The sequence below is a fragment of the Borostomias antarcticus genome (genome assembly GCF_949987555.1).
Source record: "Borostomias antarcticus genome assembly, chromosome: 8".
NCBI classification, from domain to species: domain Eukaryota; kingdom Metazoa; phylum Chordata; class Actinopteri; order Stomiiformes; family Stomiidae; genus Borostomias; species Borostomias antarcticus.
Genome location: NC_140241.1, coordinates 258043 through 275266, shown reverse-complemented (window position 1 = coordinate 275266; position 17224 = coordinate 258043). Strand labels below are relative to the sequence as shown.

Here is a 17224-nt window from a genome sequence, read left to right as displayed (position 1 = left end):
GAAAGTCACTCCATAAGAGAGAGAAGAAAATAAAGGGAGAGAAGAAAAGAGAGAGGAAAAAAAAGGCCATGGGAGTTGGGACAGCTGTCAAACTTTAAACTCAAACCTGCAGGCAGCACAATAAAATACACTTCTTTTTCTTGTTAAACATGAATCATCTAGCCCACACTGTCCATCTACTTCAGATGCCCCCTTGCTTTTATAGAGTGTTTCTTATAGTCTACATTAGGGTTGGGCGATTTGACAAATAATCTGCTTCCTCAACTGCACATTTGAAAGCGTGCATGAATACGCTCTGCGCTAGGCAGCAGTCAAAACAACATTATTTGGTTGTCACTAAAGCATACTATTGCGAATGCTAGAGCTCAATCTGTCTGTGGGAAAAAAAAACAAAAAACAATCTATCTGTATAGTTAATACAAGATTGATCTAGGAAAGCAGTTTTGTGTTGATATTGATAGTGATATTATTTATTTATTTGGGTGCCTACGACTGCACCACAGACATTCTGATATTCAGTATATAGCTCGGCTTCCTGTGTGTTATTGCTTAAATATATGGTTACTGTAGGTATTGGGCTCACAGGGTCACTATTGTAGAGTGGGTCACAGAACTTCTCCAGAGTGTAGAGGTACTTCACGTTGTCTTTGGCCTCGTTGGCCGAGTCTGTGATTCTGGTGTCCAGCTCTCTCCAAGACTGCAGGGACACAAAAACACACAAACATGGATTTCAAGCAAGCTATTCCTTTAGATCAAATTTAATGGATTCAAACATTAAAGGATGAAAACACTTACAGTTCTAGAGATATTTAATTTAAAAGTTTGTTAGCATTGTTTGCAATATTACTGTGAGGGCAGATGGGCAACAAACCAACCAACGTCTCCCCAGGATGAATAACATCCTACAGAAACCCCCATGAAAAATATATTTTAAAGATTTTTCAAGTAGTTGGGAGTGGGACAACCCAACTTGATTTCTTTAGTTCTTTTGGTGAACGCAGGTTATCAGATGTTTCCAGGCTCATGTTATATATATAGTATTTACTTGTCTAAAAAGAGAAGTCAGAATCAACTTATGTGATCACCAGTCCTGAGCACTGTTCTGTCTGAACTATCTGATCTAGAGCCCAGGATCATTTGAGGGGTTTCATTCAGTCGTCCCTCACAGCTGTTAGTCCCAGTCTTTAAAATGTATCTGCGTCTGTAGAGAAGTAACTTGTGATTGAGACCATCTGTAGAGAAGTAACTTGTGATTGAGACCATCTGTAGAGAAGTAACTTGTGATTGAGACCATCTGTAGAGAAGTAACTTGTGATTGAGACCATCTGTAGAGAAGTAACTTGTGATTGAGACCATCTGTAGAGAAGTAACTTGTGATTCCAGATGGTGATTGAGACCTTAATGAGTTTGGACTTGGCCATCATGAGCACCCCCAGCACAGCCTTGACGGCGGGGCTCTTGAGCTGGTCCAGGAGGTAGTTGAAGCGGGACATGCGCTTCTTCCAGTGGTCCAGCTCGGCCCGCGGACCCAGGTCATCAGCCTCCTTCCTTAGCTGGTCACTTTCAGCCAGAACCTGGTGGTCAGTCGGTCACAACATTTAGAGCATATAGTGGGTACTACCTATGTTGATTAGAACATATAGTGGGTACTACCTATGTTGATTAGAACATATAGTGGGTACTACCTATGTTGATTAGAACATATAGTGGGTACTACCTATGTTGATTAGAACATATAGTGGGTACTACCTATGTTGATTAGAACATATAGTGGGTACTACCTATGTTGATTAGAACATATAGTGGGTACTACCTATGTTGATTAGAACATATAGTGGGTACTACCTATGTTGATTAGAACATATAGTGGGTACTACCTATGTTGATTAGAACATATAGTGGGTACTACCTATGTTGATTAGAACATATAGTGGGTACTACCTATGTTGATTAGAACATATAGTGGGTACTACCTATGTTGATTAGAACATATAGTGGGTACTACCTATGTTGATTAGAACATATAGTGGGTACTACCTATGTTGATTAGAACATATAGTGGGTACTACCTATGTTGATCAAGTCATCTTTTAACCCTGTCAGTCTTTTCTAATTCATTTTAGCCAATGTCTTACGATTAAAGGAATGTGGATTTTGGGCAGACAAATCCCACTTCAGGTCATTCAGGCATCTAATGGGTTATGCACCTTTTTACTAAATAATTACTAAATAAATGTAATGCAAAACAAATAACAACAAGCCCCACAATAACAACAAGCCCCCACAATAACAACAGCGTGTAGTCCTGATGGTGTCAATCAGGAAGAGTGACAGCAGAAGGAGGGATCATTCAACCAGCTGTTAAACAAGTCTGCCCTGGAAAGTCTTACTGGATTATATTAAAATGACAAAACAAACAAGAAAGCCTAGCATCTAGCTGGGACACATCTCAAGGTCCTGAAAGTGTCATACCATGAAGGTCTCATTGTACACCTGCTCTTATCTTACCTGTTCAATCTGTTTGATCCATACTTTCATGCAAATTTCTATCTTTTCTGTAGCCTCTGTGCTGTTGGATGCAGCCATGTAGTCAGAAGGCCCTTTCAGCGTCTTCAGATCAAACGTGTCACACTCCTGCAGGGTCACCTACAACAGAGGGATGGCAGAACAACACAAGTGTGTTTATAAACTAGTCCCTCTGTGTAAGCAGGGAGGAGAGAAGAACACTCATCATCAACTCTATTAGCCAGTATTGAAATCAGACCTGTATAACAGACGCTAAAGAAAGGTTTCCAATTACATTCCATTGTAGTGAGAGGTACTTTATTTCTGTACTATGTCACACTGGCTGGATTCCTGCTGATGTTTTTGGGCACTAAGACTAACCCTAAGACTAACGCTAAGACTAACCCCAAGACTAACGCTAAGACTAACCCTAAGACTAACCCCAAGACAAACGCTAAGACTAACCCTAAGACTAACGCTAAGACTAACCCTAAGACTAACGCTAAGACTAACCCCAAGACAAACGCTAAGACTAACCCTAAGACTAACGCTAAGACTAACGCTAAGACTAACCCTAAGACTAACGCTAAGACTAACCCTAAGACTAACACTAAGACTAACCCTAAGACTAACCCTAAGACTAACGCTAAGACTAACGCTAAGACTAACCCTAAGACTAACACTAAGACTAACACTAAGACTAACCCTAAGACTAACCCTAAGACTAACGCTAAGACTAACGCTAAGACTAACCCTAAGACTAACCCTAAGACTAACACTAAGACTAACCCCAAGACTAACCCTAAGACTAACCCTAAGACTAACCCTAAGACTAACACTAAGACTAACCCTAAGACTAACACTAAGACTAACACTAAGACTAACCCTAAGACTAACGCTAAGACTAACCCTAAGACTAACCTTAAGACTAACCCTAAGACTAACACTAAGACTAACACTAAGACTAACCCTCAGACTAACCCTAAGACTAACACTAAGACTAACCCTAAGACTAACCCTAAGACTAACCCCGGGCACTGACACAGCACTGCTCAGAGACGGCCAAAAACAATAGAACACTCAAAATGGGTGAATCAGTCCTTTAACCTTACTGCTTGGTTAAATACAGTGTAGGGAGAGCGTGTCCATGTGTGTGTGTGTTGGGGGTGGGGTGGGGGGGGGGGGGGGATTGGTGTATCACCTTCTCCTGCAGACTCTCTTGTGCGCCGGTCAGGACAGACACAAAGCTGTCCAGGGAGCTGATGAAGTCGGTCTTGACGGCGTGAGCCTGGGGGCTGGCCGTCTCGCCCCAGCCGTGGTTCATCTTCCTCAGCGTCGGGATGAAGATCTCGGACAGAAGCTGCTCCACACTCTTCAGCAGACTGACCTCCGTGGTGTCCAGCATGTTGAAGTTCACGTCCTACCAGCCCCAGAGCACACAGACGCTCTTACAGAGAGCAGGAGCACGTTTCATAGAAGACCGGAATACAGCTTCAGTTCAGGTGATTTAAACATATAATGCAATTATACATTCAACTGTGACCTTTGCAAATAAATGCATTGGCTAAACTAAGGCACTGTTGGCCACATTAAAAATGTTTTCATCCGGTTCGTTGACGAAGAGCCCATGACGGCTCAAAACTTTGAATTGTTTTATGTCCAACAGTGTGTGAGTCTTCCTACATCACTCTAGTTATCTGTTTTGACTCAGCACCTGGGAAAGAGATGTGTGTGTTCACTCCTATTATATATATATATTTATTGAGTGATAATACATATTATATTTATTGAGTGCTAATAAATGGTGCATCGTTTCCAATAATTTGGAATTGAGGTATCCGTATATTTATTAACACACAAGATGCTGTGGGACACCACATTATTGGATGTTAATTTGGGGCCAGTCTGTGTGTTTAAAGCAGCGGTAACCGTGCGTCCGCCCGCCCGCCCGGTGGCAGGCTCACCCTGTGGACATTCTCCGAGGTCACGGCCTTGGAGGTGTTGGCTCTGGTGAAGAACACACACACGCCGGTCAGCGCCACGTCCCTCCCCTCCGTCACGAACACCTTGGCCCTCTTACTGCGCCCGGGGGCAGCGCCTAGGGACACACACATATTCAAACACAGCAACAGAGCTCATGACTGGAACAGATGGAAAATAAAATCGTCAGGTCAGGTTAACAGACTATCGTCAGGTCAGGTTCACAGACTATCATCAGGTCAGGTTAACAGACTATCGTCAGGTCAGGTTAACAGACTATCGTCAGGTCAGGTTAACAGACTATCGTCAGGTCAGGTTAACAGACTATCGTCAGGTCAGGTTAACAGACTATCGTCAGGTCAGGTTAACAGACTATCGTCAGGTCAGGTTAACAGACTATCGTCAGGTCAGGTTAACAGACTATCGTCAGGTCAGGTTAACAGACTATCGTCAGGTCAGGTTAACAGACTGATCGTTGGGTCAGGTTAACAGACTGTTCATCAGGTCAGGTTAACAGACTGATCGTTGGGTCAGGTTAACAGACTGATCGTCAGGTCAGGTTAACAGACTGTTCATCAGGTCAGGTTAACAGACTGTTCATCAGGTCAGGTTAACAGACTATCGTCAGGTCGGGTTAACAGACTATCGTCAGGTCAGGTTAACAGACTATCGTCAGGTCAGGTTAACAGACTATCGTCAGGTCAGGTTAACAGACTATCATCAGGTCAGGTTAACAGACTGATCGTCAGGTCAGGTTAACAGACTGTTCATCAGGTCAGGTTAACAGACTGATCGTTGGGTCAGGTTAACAGACTGATCGTTGGGTCAGGTTAACAGACTGATCGTTGGGTCAGGTTAACAGACTGATCGTTGGGTCAGGTTAACAGACTATCATCAGGTCAGGTTAACAGACTGATCATCAGGTCAGGTTAACAGACTATCATCAGGTCAGGTTAACAGACTATCATCAGGTCAGGTTCACAGACTGATCGTCAGGTCAGGTTAACAGACTGATCGTTGGGTCGGGTTTACAGACTGATCGTTGGGTCAGGTTAACAGACTGATCGTTGGGTCAGGTTCACAGACTGATCGTTGGGTCGGGTTCACAGACTGATCGTTGGGTCAGGTTCACAGACTGATCGTTGGGTCGGGTTTACAGACTGATCATCAGGTGAGCAGCCCTCCGGTCATCCTCTCACCTGCTTCTGCTGGCTCCACATTCTGGTAGTAGAACATGAGGTGAGGAAGCCCCTCTGCCACAAAGAACCGCTCCATACGCTCAATCTGTGGGCGAGAACAAAGAACCGCTCCATACGCTCAATCTATGGGCCAGAGCAAAGAACCGCTCCATACGCTCAATCTATGGGCCAGAGCAAAGAACCGCTCCATACGCTCAATCTGTGGGCCAGAGCAAAGAACCGCTCCTTACGCTCAATCTGTGGGCCAGAGCAAAGAACCGCTCCATACGCTCAATCTATGGGCCAGAGCAAAGAACCGCTCCATACGCTCAATCTATGGGCGAGAACAAAGAACCGCTCCATACGCTCAATCTGTGGGCCAGAGCAAAGAACCGCTCCATACGCTCAATCTATGGGCGAGAACAAAGAACCGCTCCATACGCTCAATCTGTGGGCCAGAGCAAAGAACCGCTCCATACGCTCAATCTATGGGCCAGAGCAAAGAACCGCTCCATACGCTCAATCTGTGGGCCAGAGCAAAGAACCGCTCCATACGCTCAATCTGTGGGCCAGAGCAAAGAACCGCTCCATACGCTCAATCTGTGGGCCAGAGCAACATTCATTTAATCACAATCACTAGTTAAGCAGGTTGGTGATCCAAACGCCTGAGAGTAAAGACAGTGTTCTGCAAGTCCAACAGATGACTGATCTACAAGTCCAACAGATGACTGATCTACAAGTCCAACAGATGACTGATCTACAAGTCCACATGACTGATCTACAAGTCCAACAAATGACTGATCTACAAGTCCAACAGATGACTGATCTACAAGTCCAACAGATGACTGATCTACAAGTCCAACAGATGACTGATCTATAAGTCCAACAGATGACTGATCTACAAGTCCAACAGATGACTGATCTACAAGTCCACATGACTGATCTACAAGTCCAACAGATGACTGATCTACAAGTCCAACAGATGACCGATCTACAAGTCCAACAGATGACTGATCTACAAGTCCAACAGATGACTGATCTACAAGTCCACATGACTGATCTACAAGTCCACATGACTGATCTACAAGTAACAGCACCTTTCCCAACATTGCCCCCTTGTTTCCTGTGGGGAGTTTATTGAATATGAATCCTCTAGCCCACCTGAGTGACCTCTAGGATGGTATCTCTAGCCCACCTGCGTGACCTCTAGGATGGTATATCTAGCCCACCTGAGTCCCCTCTAGGATGGTATCTCTAGCCCACCTGAGTCCCCTCTAGGATGGTATCTCTAGCCCACCTGAGTCCCCTCTAGGATGGTATATCTAGCCCACCTGAGTCCCCTCTAGGATGGTATCTCTAGCCCACCTGAGTGACCTCTAGGATGGTATCTCTAGCCCACCTGAGTCCCCTCTAGGATGGTATCTCAAGCCCACCTGAGTGACCTCTAGGATGGTATCTCTAGCCCACCTGAGTGACCTCTAGGATGGTATCTCTAGCCCACCTGAGTCCCCTCTAGGATGGTATCTCTAGCCCACCTGAGTCCCCTCTAGGATGGTATCTTCCACCTCGGCCTTCTCCAGACCCAGACAGGACGCCACGATGCTCAGGACATAGTCATGTCTGCCGTCCAGCTGGGCGCGTTTAGCCTCGCGCTCCTCCTTCAGCTTCTGCTAAAAACACACCACACACACACACACACACACACACACACACACACACACAGTGAGTAACATGGTATTGTTCTAATGTCTTGTTGCATGATGTAAATGTCTCCAGAGCAAAAGCTTAAGTGGAATTCAAAGTTCCGTTAACTTCAAGGAAATATCTTAAACTGACACATTTCACAAAACAAATCCTTCAACATGACTGTACATTCATCAACACATACTTTGTAAGCAGTGATCTGGCTGCATATGACAGATGACTGAGGCTCCCCTTTACTCCTTTGTGACTTTGAGTCAGTCATTGTTTAAAAGATCAACAAATTGCAATCACGTTCAGGTTTCTAACCGTGACAAAATTACAGAAAATTTTTAAACTCCATGGAAGGAATGCCAAAAAAAAAGTCACTACAAGGCCATCTTCCCACAATAGAAACAACATAAAAATGTCCTGAATTATCCAGTCCAGATTTTCTAAGAGCTTCAGTGTGCTAGCTGTGCTCTGTGGCTGCAGGTTAGTGAGCCTGACTGAACCACGGGCCGCGTGTTTGAGGTGCTGCAATAAGAAAACAACCAGTTGCTTGGCACCGCTGCTCGGTAACCTAGGAGAAAAGGCGAGCCAGAAACTTGTTGGGAAGCACAAAGAGATATGAGTGATATATATGTGATACAGATATGAGGATGACTGGTGTGCTCATTGTAATTGTAATTTGCTGAATGGAATATTGGAACTAGCAGCAAATGTCATCACTTGGGGAAACGTTGAGCCTAACACGCTCTATGTATATATAACATGATCTATGTATATATAACATGCTCTATGTATATATAACACGCTCTATGTATATATAACATGTTCTATGTATATATAACATGCTCTATGTATATATAACATGCTCTATGTATATATAACATGCTCTATGTATATATAACATGCTCTATGTATATATATAACATGCTCTATGTATATATAACATGCTCTATGTATATATAACATGCTCTATGTATATATAACATGCTCTATGTATATATATAACACACTCTACAACACGCTCTATATAACACGCTCTATATAACATGCTCTATGTATATATAACATGCTCTATGTATATATAACATGCTCTATGTATATATAACACGCTCTATGTATATATAACACGCTCTATGTATATATAACATGCTCTATGTATATATAACATGCTCTATGTATATATAACATGCTCTATGTATATATATAACACACTCTACAACACGCTCTATATAACACGCTCTATATAACATGCTCTATGTATATATAACATGCTCTATGTATATATAACATGCTCTATGTATATATAACATGCTCTATGTATATATAACACGCTCTATGTATATATAACATGCTCTATGTATATATAACATGCTCTATGTATATATAACATGCTCTATGTATATATAACATGCTCTATGTATATATAACATGCTCTATGTATATATATAACACACTCTACAACACGCTCTATGTATATATACAACACGCTCTATGTATATATATAACATGCTCTATGTATATAACACGCTGTATGTATATATATATATATGGTAAATGGTAAATGGACTGCACTTATATAGCGCTTTTCCACCTTAGCGGCACTCAAAGCGCTTTACAATGGCCCCTCATTCACCCATTCACACACCAACGGTGGCAGCTGCCATGCAAGGTGCTAACCTGCTCATTGGGAGCAATTTGGGGTTAGGTGTCTTGCTCAAGGACACTTCGACATGTGTACAGTCGGAGCTGGGATTCGAACCACTGACCCTTCGATCATTGAACAACCCACTCTACCAACTGAGCTACAGCCGCCCCAGTCGTATATATATATATATATAACACGCTCTATGTATATATATAACACGCTCTATGTATATATACAACATGCTCTATGTATATACAGATGTGGGAAGTTAGAAATGTCACATGCTGCAGCATTTCACCTTTGCGGTATTTGGCAGGGAAATCCCATTGTAAATCTCGTGGGATTTCAGACGGGTGTTATTTCGTTTTAGTGATGCACCACCGCCAGGTGGCGTCTTTGAGCAGATTTAGCAGGCTGGGCTCACAGTGTATTTCTCCTATAGTCTACGAATGAAGCATCATTAAGTTTCACATTCTTTAATTAAATACTATGTTATAAAGCACTTTGAGCTGAATTTATCTGTATGAAAGGTGCTATACAAATAACGTTTAATTGTTATTATTTCCTCGTTCTCAAACACATTTTTTCTCCATCTGGATGTAATTTAATTATTACGAACACATCTACTGTATCTATCTCGGTAACTGACGTAGGGTCAAGACATGGTGTCTGTTAAGTCAAATGCGCAAAATAACAGTATTGTAAATATATTTGTGAGTAAAGTGTGGTCAAAGTGAGGGTTTTGCGTTTTGTTTCTGAAACGCATTCAACTGGTACTCGTAAACCCAGGAAGTAAATTTGAAGACGGGGAACCAGCTAATGTAGCTGAGCGCACGATACAAAGAAAAAATAAGTTTGATCGGAGGTGTGGATCCATACAAAATTGACATAGTCGCCATGAGTAAAGATCACTCATTATTGCCAATTATATCTGGACATTAACTATCTTATGCATACAGAGCGGCATGTTTGACAGTGAGTGCGATGCACACTATACACCAATCATAACCCGATAATGGTAGGCTAATAATGCGATTATTGAAATGGTCTTGTGAATGCCTTTATCTGATTTCCAAAATCGGGGTAAGGTCTTAACACTAGAACCGCCACAGACGTCCATTGGACGGTTGTGGGTTTTCATTTGCACATAACTATATTTTAATAAAACATTGAAGTCTGCCAGTCAATGACTTTCCCTGAAATTGTTTTCTTTTGTACCCCTTATTGTTAAATATATTCAAGATCATTCAAATAAAAGAAGATTATGTATGTTTTTAAATTATAGTAAATATAACACGTTCTAATTCCTTTTAAACAAAACCTTTGCTCAGCAAGGATGGGAAATACCGGTAGATTACTATCACATTATTTATTTAAACCATTATGAATATTACTTCTATAAAAATTAGGCTGTCGAATATCATAGCCTATCAATAACGAATCATTCATTTGATCTGGCTCTGAGAGACTCGGCCAAAGGCCTATCAAAATACCGGTAGGCCCAAAAAAGTTATTTCAACCTTAATTTGAAAATGCGTGTGTTTGTTTGTGTGTTTGTCAGCAGGATTACGCCAAAACAAACTTTGCTCAGCAGACGCACACTCGGCTACAATGAAGGTCAATGGGGCCAATAAAAACCATAGTGAGGTTTAAAACCAATTTGGTCCTGGATATTTCAGAATGCAGGGCGTTCTATAGTTTGTAGTATATTTGGTCGTGGATATTTCAGAATGCAGGGCGTTCTATAGTTTGTAGTATATTTGGTCGTGGATATTTCAGAATGCAGGGCGTTCTATAGTGAACCATCTTGTTGGGAACAGCTCAGCAACCAGAGACCTTTCTGAATAATACATGAGGGGCTAAGATCATAGGGAAGCTCTTCCTGTGGATACCCCTCCACCTGCACCCATAACCAAACACTCACACACACTCTCCACTCTCTCACACGCACACTCACACACACACTTAACACTTACACACACTCTCACACACACACCCCCACACACACACACTCTCTCTCTCTCTCTCACGCACACACACACACACACACACACACACACACACACACACTCTCTCTCTCACACACACACACACCCACACACACTCTCTCACACACACTCACACACACACACACACACACACACACACACACACACACTCTCACTCACAGACTCTCTCTCTCACACACACACACACGCACACTCTCTCTCTCTCTCTCTCTCACACACACACACACACACACACACACACACACTCACTCGGTGAGCTTCTTGTCTTTGAAATCAAGAGTTTAACATGTTTTTGAATGATTTTTCAAGGTGCCCACCCACATCCATTGTATGACCTAAACGGTGCAATTGTCAACTTTCTCAAAAGTGCTAGTTTTGTAAACGTTTTGATCTGAACCATTGTATATGATCATAAGTCACCTTAAAACAGGGCTAAACATGATGTTCCCCTTTACTACTCCTTTAACTCTGGGGGGGACTACTTTGAGGGGGACAATGTGTCATTTCTCTGCAGATTCTGTAATAAAAATGTTTTGAGAGTGTACTTTCTTTATTGTAATAAAATTGTTGAGTTTTGGGAGTTGGTAGAGAAAAGTGCCACAACTGACCCTGCGACACTCTTTATATAAAACAGCCTGTCACAGAAGCACCGATTGAGTGAGGTGAACAATATTATACTATAATAGTCGTGAGATACTGGGCAACAAAGGGATATCATTGTTTTTTCAATTCAAATAGAGGCATGAGCGTGGCTGACACAATCCGGGGACTTTTCGGTCCCTCCTCGTATATCTCATTTCATACCGTAGGCCTCTATATCAAATGTTTTAAGTGATGCATGATGCAATGCACAGGAGATTACTGGGCAGTTTATCAGTAGGCCTAGGCATACTTAATTTAACAATAAGTTATTAGACATCAATGCTGAGGTAACGTTAGCACCAGTCATGGGAGTGAAAGTGTGACAACGTGCCCCGGCCTCCCTAGCAGGCAGCATGCAGGGTTAGGGTTAGGGTTAGGGTTAGGGTCAGGGTTAGGGTTAGGGTCAGGGTTAGGGTGAGGGTTAGGGTTAGGGTTAACTAACCTGCATTTCCTTCAATGACTCCACGGGGGCCGAAGGCTGAGTTGATCTTATTCTGAAGTTGGTTTTCGCAGAGCGGGAACTGAAAGACATGTTAAAACTGCACCATGAGGGTGTGTGAATGTCAGGGATCTGGTTTCTGCTTGACCTGCATGTGTTGTGACCTGTTTCCTTGGTAACAGGTGGAGGGGGAGGGGCTCATTGAAGCCTCGAGCCCATGAGGACATGTCGTCACCAGCTAGGCTATTATAGGGTTAGGGTCTTATAGGGTTAGGGTCAGGGTTAGGGTTAGGGTTAGGGTTAGGGTTAGGGTTAGGGTTATAGCCTACATGGCCTGCACACATTATAAAACGGGTAGCTCAAATCATGCAGTTTGATTGGTTCGTAGTCGTGGTATAAATCCTTTGCACAATTGAGCTTCACAAAAAATATGTTGTCAAAGGCTGTTGTAACTCTTTAATTTACCCTATGTCCCGTTTTTCAGGCGATGCAGCTATAAACAGCCACCAAGAGGCACAATAGGCAACAGTAGTTCCGAAGACTCACCAGCTGTATGACACCGAAAAGAAAACGAACCTGGACCTATTGACGCAAGCTGGATATTTCGCTTAGATTGATGATACCCTGATACATAACAACATATTGCAAATAATTATTTAATAAACAATATTTGGACTTCTAAAGCCACCCTTTGTCATGTCTATTCAATGCTTTACTCGTCTGCGACTGCGACAATAATGAGGACAGAATGACAGGATCACACACTTGATCCCACATGACGTTATATCCCCATCTAGTGATGTCTTGGTGAACTGCATGTAGACCGTCCCCTCCCTGCCTCTGGATTACCAGGGTCCCGTGGAGAACTACGCCCCTGAGCGTCACAGCTCCCAACCAGCCAATCAGCAGCGCTGCCGGGACTGAGAATGAGGCACCGGGAGTCAGTGACCCCACCGGGATCGTGGAGCTCGAGTCGGTAGCGCAGGGTTAGTCTTGGCTAGTGGCAACTTCACCTACGGGAGCATACTCCCAGGGTCCTATGTTCCCCATCTCTATGTTCCCAGGGTGCTATGTTCCCCATCTCTATGTTCCCAGGGTGCTATGTTCCCCATCTCTATGTTCCCAGGGTGCTATGTTCCCCATCTCTATGTTCCCAGGGTGCTATGTTCCCCATCTCTATGTTCCCAGGGTCCTATACACGTGAGTATAACTGTATCTTTGTGAAATAAAAATGCTTGAATTGTTGCTTTAAGAGTTGTGCTCATTTTAATGTCAAAAAGTACTTCCATGGAACTCAAAACATGGGAGGAGGTGTGAAATGTGTCACCCAGAACATGGGAGGAGGTGTGAAATGTGTCACCCAGAACATGGAAGGAGGTGTGAAATGTGTCACCCAGAACCAGCAGCACTTCTAGGAAGTGGTAGACCTCAGTTCATACGGCAGCACACAGGAAACAGCCCTGGTGATGTCTTCCGAGCAGCGTTCTGCAAACTCAACACCTCAGTAACCTCGAAAGATCCCAGAAAAGTCTCGGCTCATTGGTCGGCACAGTGATCAATGATCTGAATGATAATTACATAATTACCTCCACCCCAGCGAATGTACAGGGTGAGAGGTAATACCTTTGGTGGCATGTGTTATTGTTTTATTGGTTGCTTACTTGGTTTATTAGCAAGATTACACAAAAACGACTAGACCAATTTTCATGAAACTCCGGAAGGGTGCAGCATGCTCCAACTTAGAAGCCTTTTAATGTTGGAGCACATCCGACCCGATGGCACCACAGAACTGCCCAAACACCCATTCACCCCCACAGAACTGCCCCAACACCCATTCACCCCCACAGAACTGCCCAAACACCCATTCACCACCACAGAACTGCCCCAACACCCATTCACCACCACAGAACTGCCCAAACACCCATTCACCACCACATAACTGCCCAAACACCCATTCACCCCCACATAACTGCCCAAACACCCATTCACCTCCACAGAACTGCCCAAACACCCATTCACCACCACAGAACTGCCCAAACACCCATTCACCCCCACATAACTGCCCAAACACCCATTCACCCCCACAGAACTGCCCAAACACCCATTCACCACCACAGAACTGCCCAAACACCCATTCACCACCACAGAACTGCCCAAACACCCATTCACCTCCACAGAACTGCCCAAACACCCATTCACCACCACAGAACTGCCCAAACACCCATTCACCACCACAGAACTGCCCAAACACCCATTCACCTCCACAGAACTGCCCAAACACCCATTCACCACCACAGAACTGCCCAAACACCCATTCACCACCACAGAACTGCCCAAACACCCATTCACCACCACAGAACTGCCCAAACACCCATTCACCATCACAGAACTGCCCAAACACCCATTCACCTCCATTAATTTTTTGGACTTGGTCTTGAAACGACTATATCTCGACTCGACGTGGGAAGGTCTCAGAGACACAGGGTTTGAACTAGCATAAAGCTCTCGACCTAACGAATGCAGCCATGACAAATATATCTTGCTCGCACTCATGTGCATGTGCACAGAGCCACGAAATGCATATGGGTGGAGGGCAACCACACCTCATCCTCCCTCACCCTCAACACGGGAGCCTCCCAGGGCTGTGTGCTGTCCCCACTACTGTACTTCCTGTACATGCACGACTGTACAGCCAACTTCGACTCCAATACCCTCGTCAAGTTTGCTCACGACACAGCAGTGAAAGGCCTGATCACCCACAATAATGAGAGGGCCTACCTGGGGGAGGTGAGGCTCTTGACCCAGTGGTGTCAGAGGAACAACCTCCATCTGAACGTCTGGTGGACTTTGGGACAAAGCAGGAAAGGAACTACACCCCCTTAATCATCAGTGGGATGTAGAGAGAGTGGACAGTTTGGTGTACAGATCACCAAGGATCTATCATGGTCAACACACATAAACACTGTGGTGAGGGAAGCACGTCAGAGACTGAACCACCTCAGACAACTGAGGAAATTCAGAGCGTCCCACCAGATCCGATGGAGCTTCTACTCATGCATGATCGAGAGCGTCCTGACTGGGAACATCACCCCCTGGTACGGGAACAGCAGCATACAGGATCACAAGGCCCTACAGAGTGGTATGGTAATAATAATAATAATAATAATAATAATAACAAGGACAATAATAGTAATAACAACAATAACAACAACAAAATTATGATTATGATGATGATTATTTTTATTATTATTTGTATAGTATATATGTATAATACAACTAAATGCGGCTCAAAGTACTTAATAACTAATGAGGTTAATCCACATTCACAGGAAAGGCAGTCTTGCAATGATGTGAGATCAGATGCAGACAGAATTGACTAATGAATGCAAGGCTTATAAGGAACTGTTCTAAAAGCCCATGGTGTCATTATCAAAAACGTTGATCGTGGAGAATTTAATCAATCAATCAATCAATCAATCAATCAATCAATCAATCAATCAATCAATCAATCAACCAATCAACCAATCAATCAATCAATCAATCAATCATCAATTTGTAAACACACAAAGACTTTATAATTCAGGATTGTACATAGATTGTATATATCTCCTTATTGTAGACATGCTTTTAACCCATTATTCTCACCTTTGTGAACTGTCTTTTCAGTGCACAAGGTTCATGTTTCTTGTAATCTGTTTGGGATTTCTTGTCATCCGTTTTGTATGTTTGGAATCTATTTATCTATCTAATCTAACTTGGTAGATTGAACCTCTCTCCAGATCCACAGAGCACTCAGGCAGTCGTGTTGGACGTCTCGTTGTCGGAGGCTCGGCTCAGGGAGGCAGTCTGTGCACCCAGCTGCTTACAGAACGGATATCTAGACAACATGCTGCCCAGACACTTTCTGAACTTCTCCCCCACAAACGCATAGACGACTGGGTTCACACAGCAATGAGCCAGGGCAATGAACTCTGTCACATCTAGAGCTGTTTCCAGCTGCGTTGTCCTTTCACAGGTGTTCCCAATGTGGAACATCTGTAAGGTCTGGAGAAACACCACTATGTTGTATGGCACCCAGCAGACTACAAAGAGACAGACTATGGTGAATATGAGCTTCATAGCCCTGTCCTTTTTGGAGTTCCTTGACTTCTTCAGCACAAACAGAATGTTCATGTAGCAGTACACCATAACAGGCAGGCAGACGAAGAGGCTCACTAGGTTTTCACTGAAGTTACTGTACATTTCCCATGAGTCCTTGGTGTCCTCCGGGTAAACGAGCTGGCAGCCCAGGGCGTCATCTTCCTGCCCAGCGGTGAAGATGGCGGCGGGCAGCGCGGCGGCGATAGACAGCGCCCAGATGACGAGGCTGGCCGCCCTCCCGTAGGACAGCGTCCTGGTCCTCACGGCCGCCATGGCGTGGACGATGGCCAGGTAGCGGTCCACGCTCATCAGAGTCACGAGCAGCGTGCTGCTGTAAAGGCCCACCTTGTACACGCCTGCCATCAGCTTGCACAGGCCCTCCCCAGCGAAGCCCGGGTTCTGGAGGTGATGGACCCAGAGAGGAACCGTCAGAACCTGCACAAGGTCCGACACGGCCAGGTTCAGCAGACACACGTCCGTCATGGTTCTGAGTCTGATGTAGCGAAGGAGAATCCAGATAACGGTCATGTTGCCCATCAGCCCCAGACAGAACACCAGGACGAGGAGAACCAGTTTGTAGTTGGAACCCAGAGTCAGACTGGCTCCGGTAGCACAGAAGGAATAATCAGAATAATCATAAGCATACGCCTCTGAGCTGGGCTCTGCTGTCCCGGTGGGCTCCATCGCCCTGCAGAGATAACGGATCAGGACGTTAGCGTTTCAGAATATAAAGCTGCTGATTATTTCACATTTCTGAAAGGAAAGTAACACTGATAAGCGGATGAAGATGGATGAAGTAACACTGAGCAATCGATTGTCTTTAACTGCATGTGTGACAAACAGAGAAATATCCACCTAGTGCACACCTACCTAGATCAATGTATTGATAAGTCCTACCCAATGAAAATTATTAATTCATCAGTTATGTTGTATATTCTTATGAATCTCCCATCTACTCCACTAACCACCTTGCCCAGTTCTTGCTTGAATCTCA

At 44.0% G+C, this 17224-nt stretch overlaps 2 protein-coding genes across 3 annotated transcripts in view; both read right to left on the bottom strand.

Annotated features, from left to right (window-relative positions):
* dnah5 (dynein, axonemal, heavy chain 5) overlaps positions 1–12183 on the bottom strand; it is a gene marked incomplete at both ends in the record, with an annotated part of 112307 nt that extends 100124 nt beyond the window's left edge. The window contains 8 exons of one of the 2 annotated variants that reach the window (XM_084441832.1): positions 584–697; positions 1398–1574; positions 2509–2646; positions 3707–3925; positions 4470–4639; positions 5685–5769; positions 7199–7333; positions 12094–12183. In XM_084441832.1, the coding sequence (XP_084297958.1) occupies positions 584–697; positions 1398–1574; positions 2509–2646; positions 3707–3925; positions 4470–4639; positions 5685–5769; positions 7199–7333; positions 12094–12183 (1128 nt within the window). The remainder of the gene's footprint in view (positions 1–583; positions 698–1397; positions 1575–2508; positions 2647–3706; positions 3926–4469; positions 4640–5684; positions 5770–7198; positions 7334–12093) is intronic. The other variant, XM_084441833.1, reaches the window with a different exon arrangement.
* A 3699-nt stretch (positions 12184–15882) lies between these two features.
* LOC311312096 (C-C chemokine receptor type 1-like) lies at positions 15883–16914 on the bottom strand (the record flags this gene model as incomplete). Its single annotated transcript, XM_084441965.1, has 1 exon — positions 15883–16914. The coding sequence occupies one exon, from the start codon at positions 16912–16914 to the stop codon at positions 15883–15885; it is 1032 nt and encodes a 343-aa protein (XP_084298091.1).
* Positions 16915–17224: the final 310 nt, after the last annotated feature.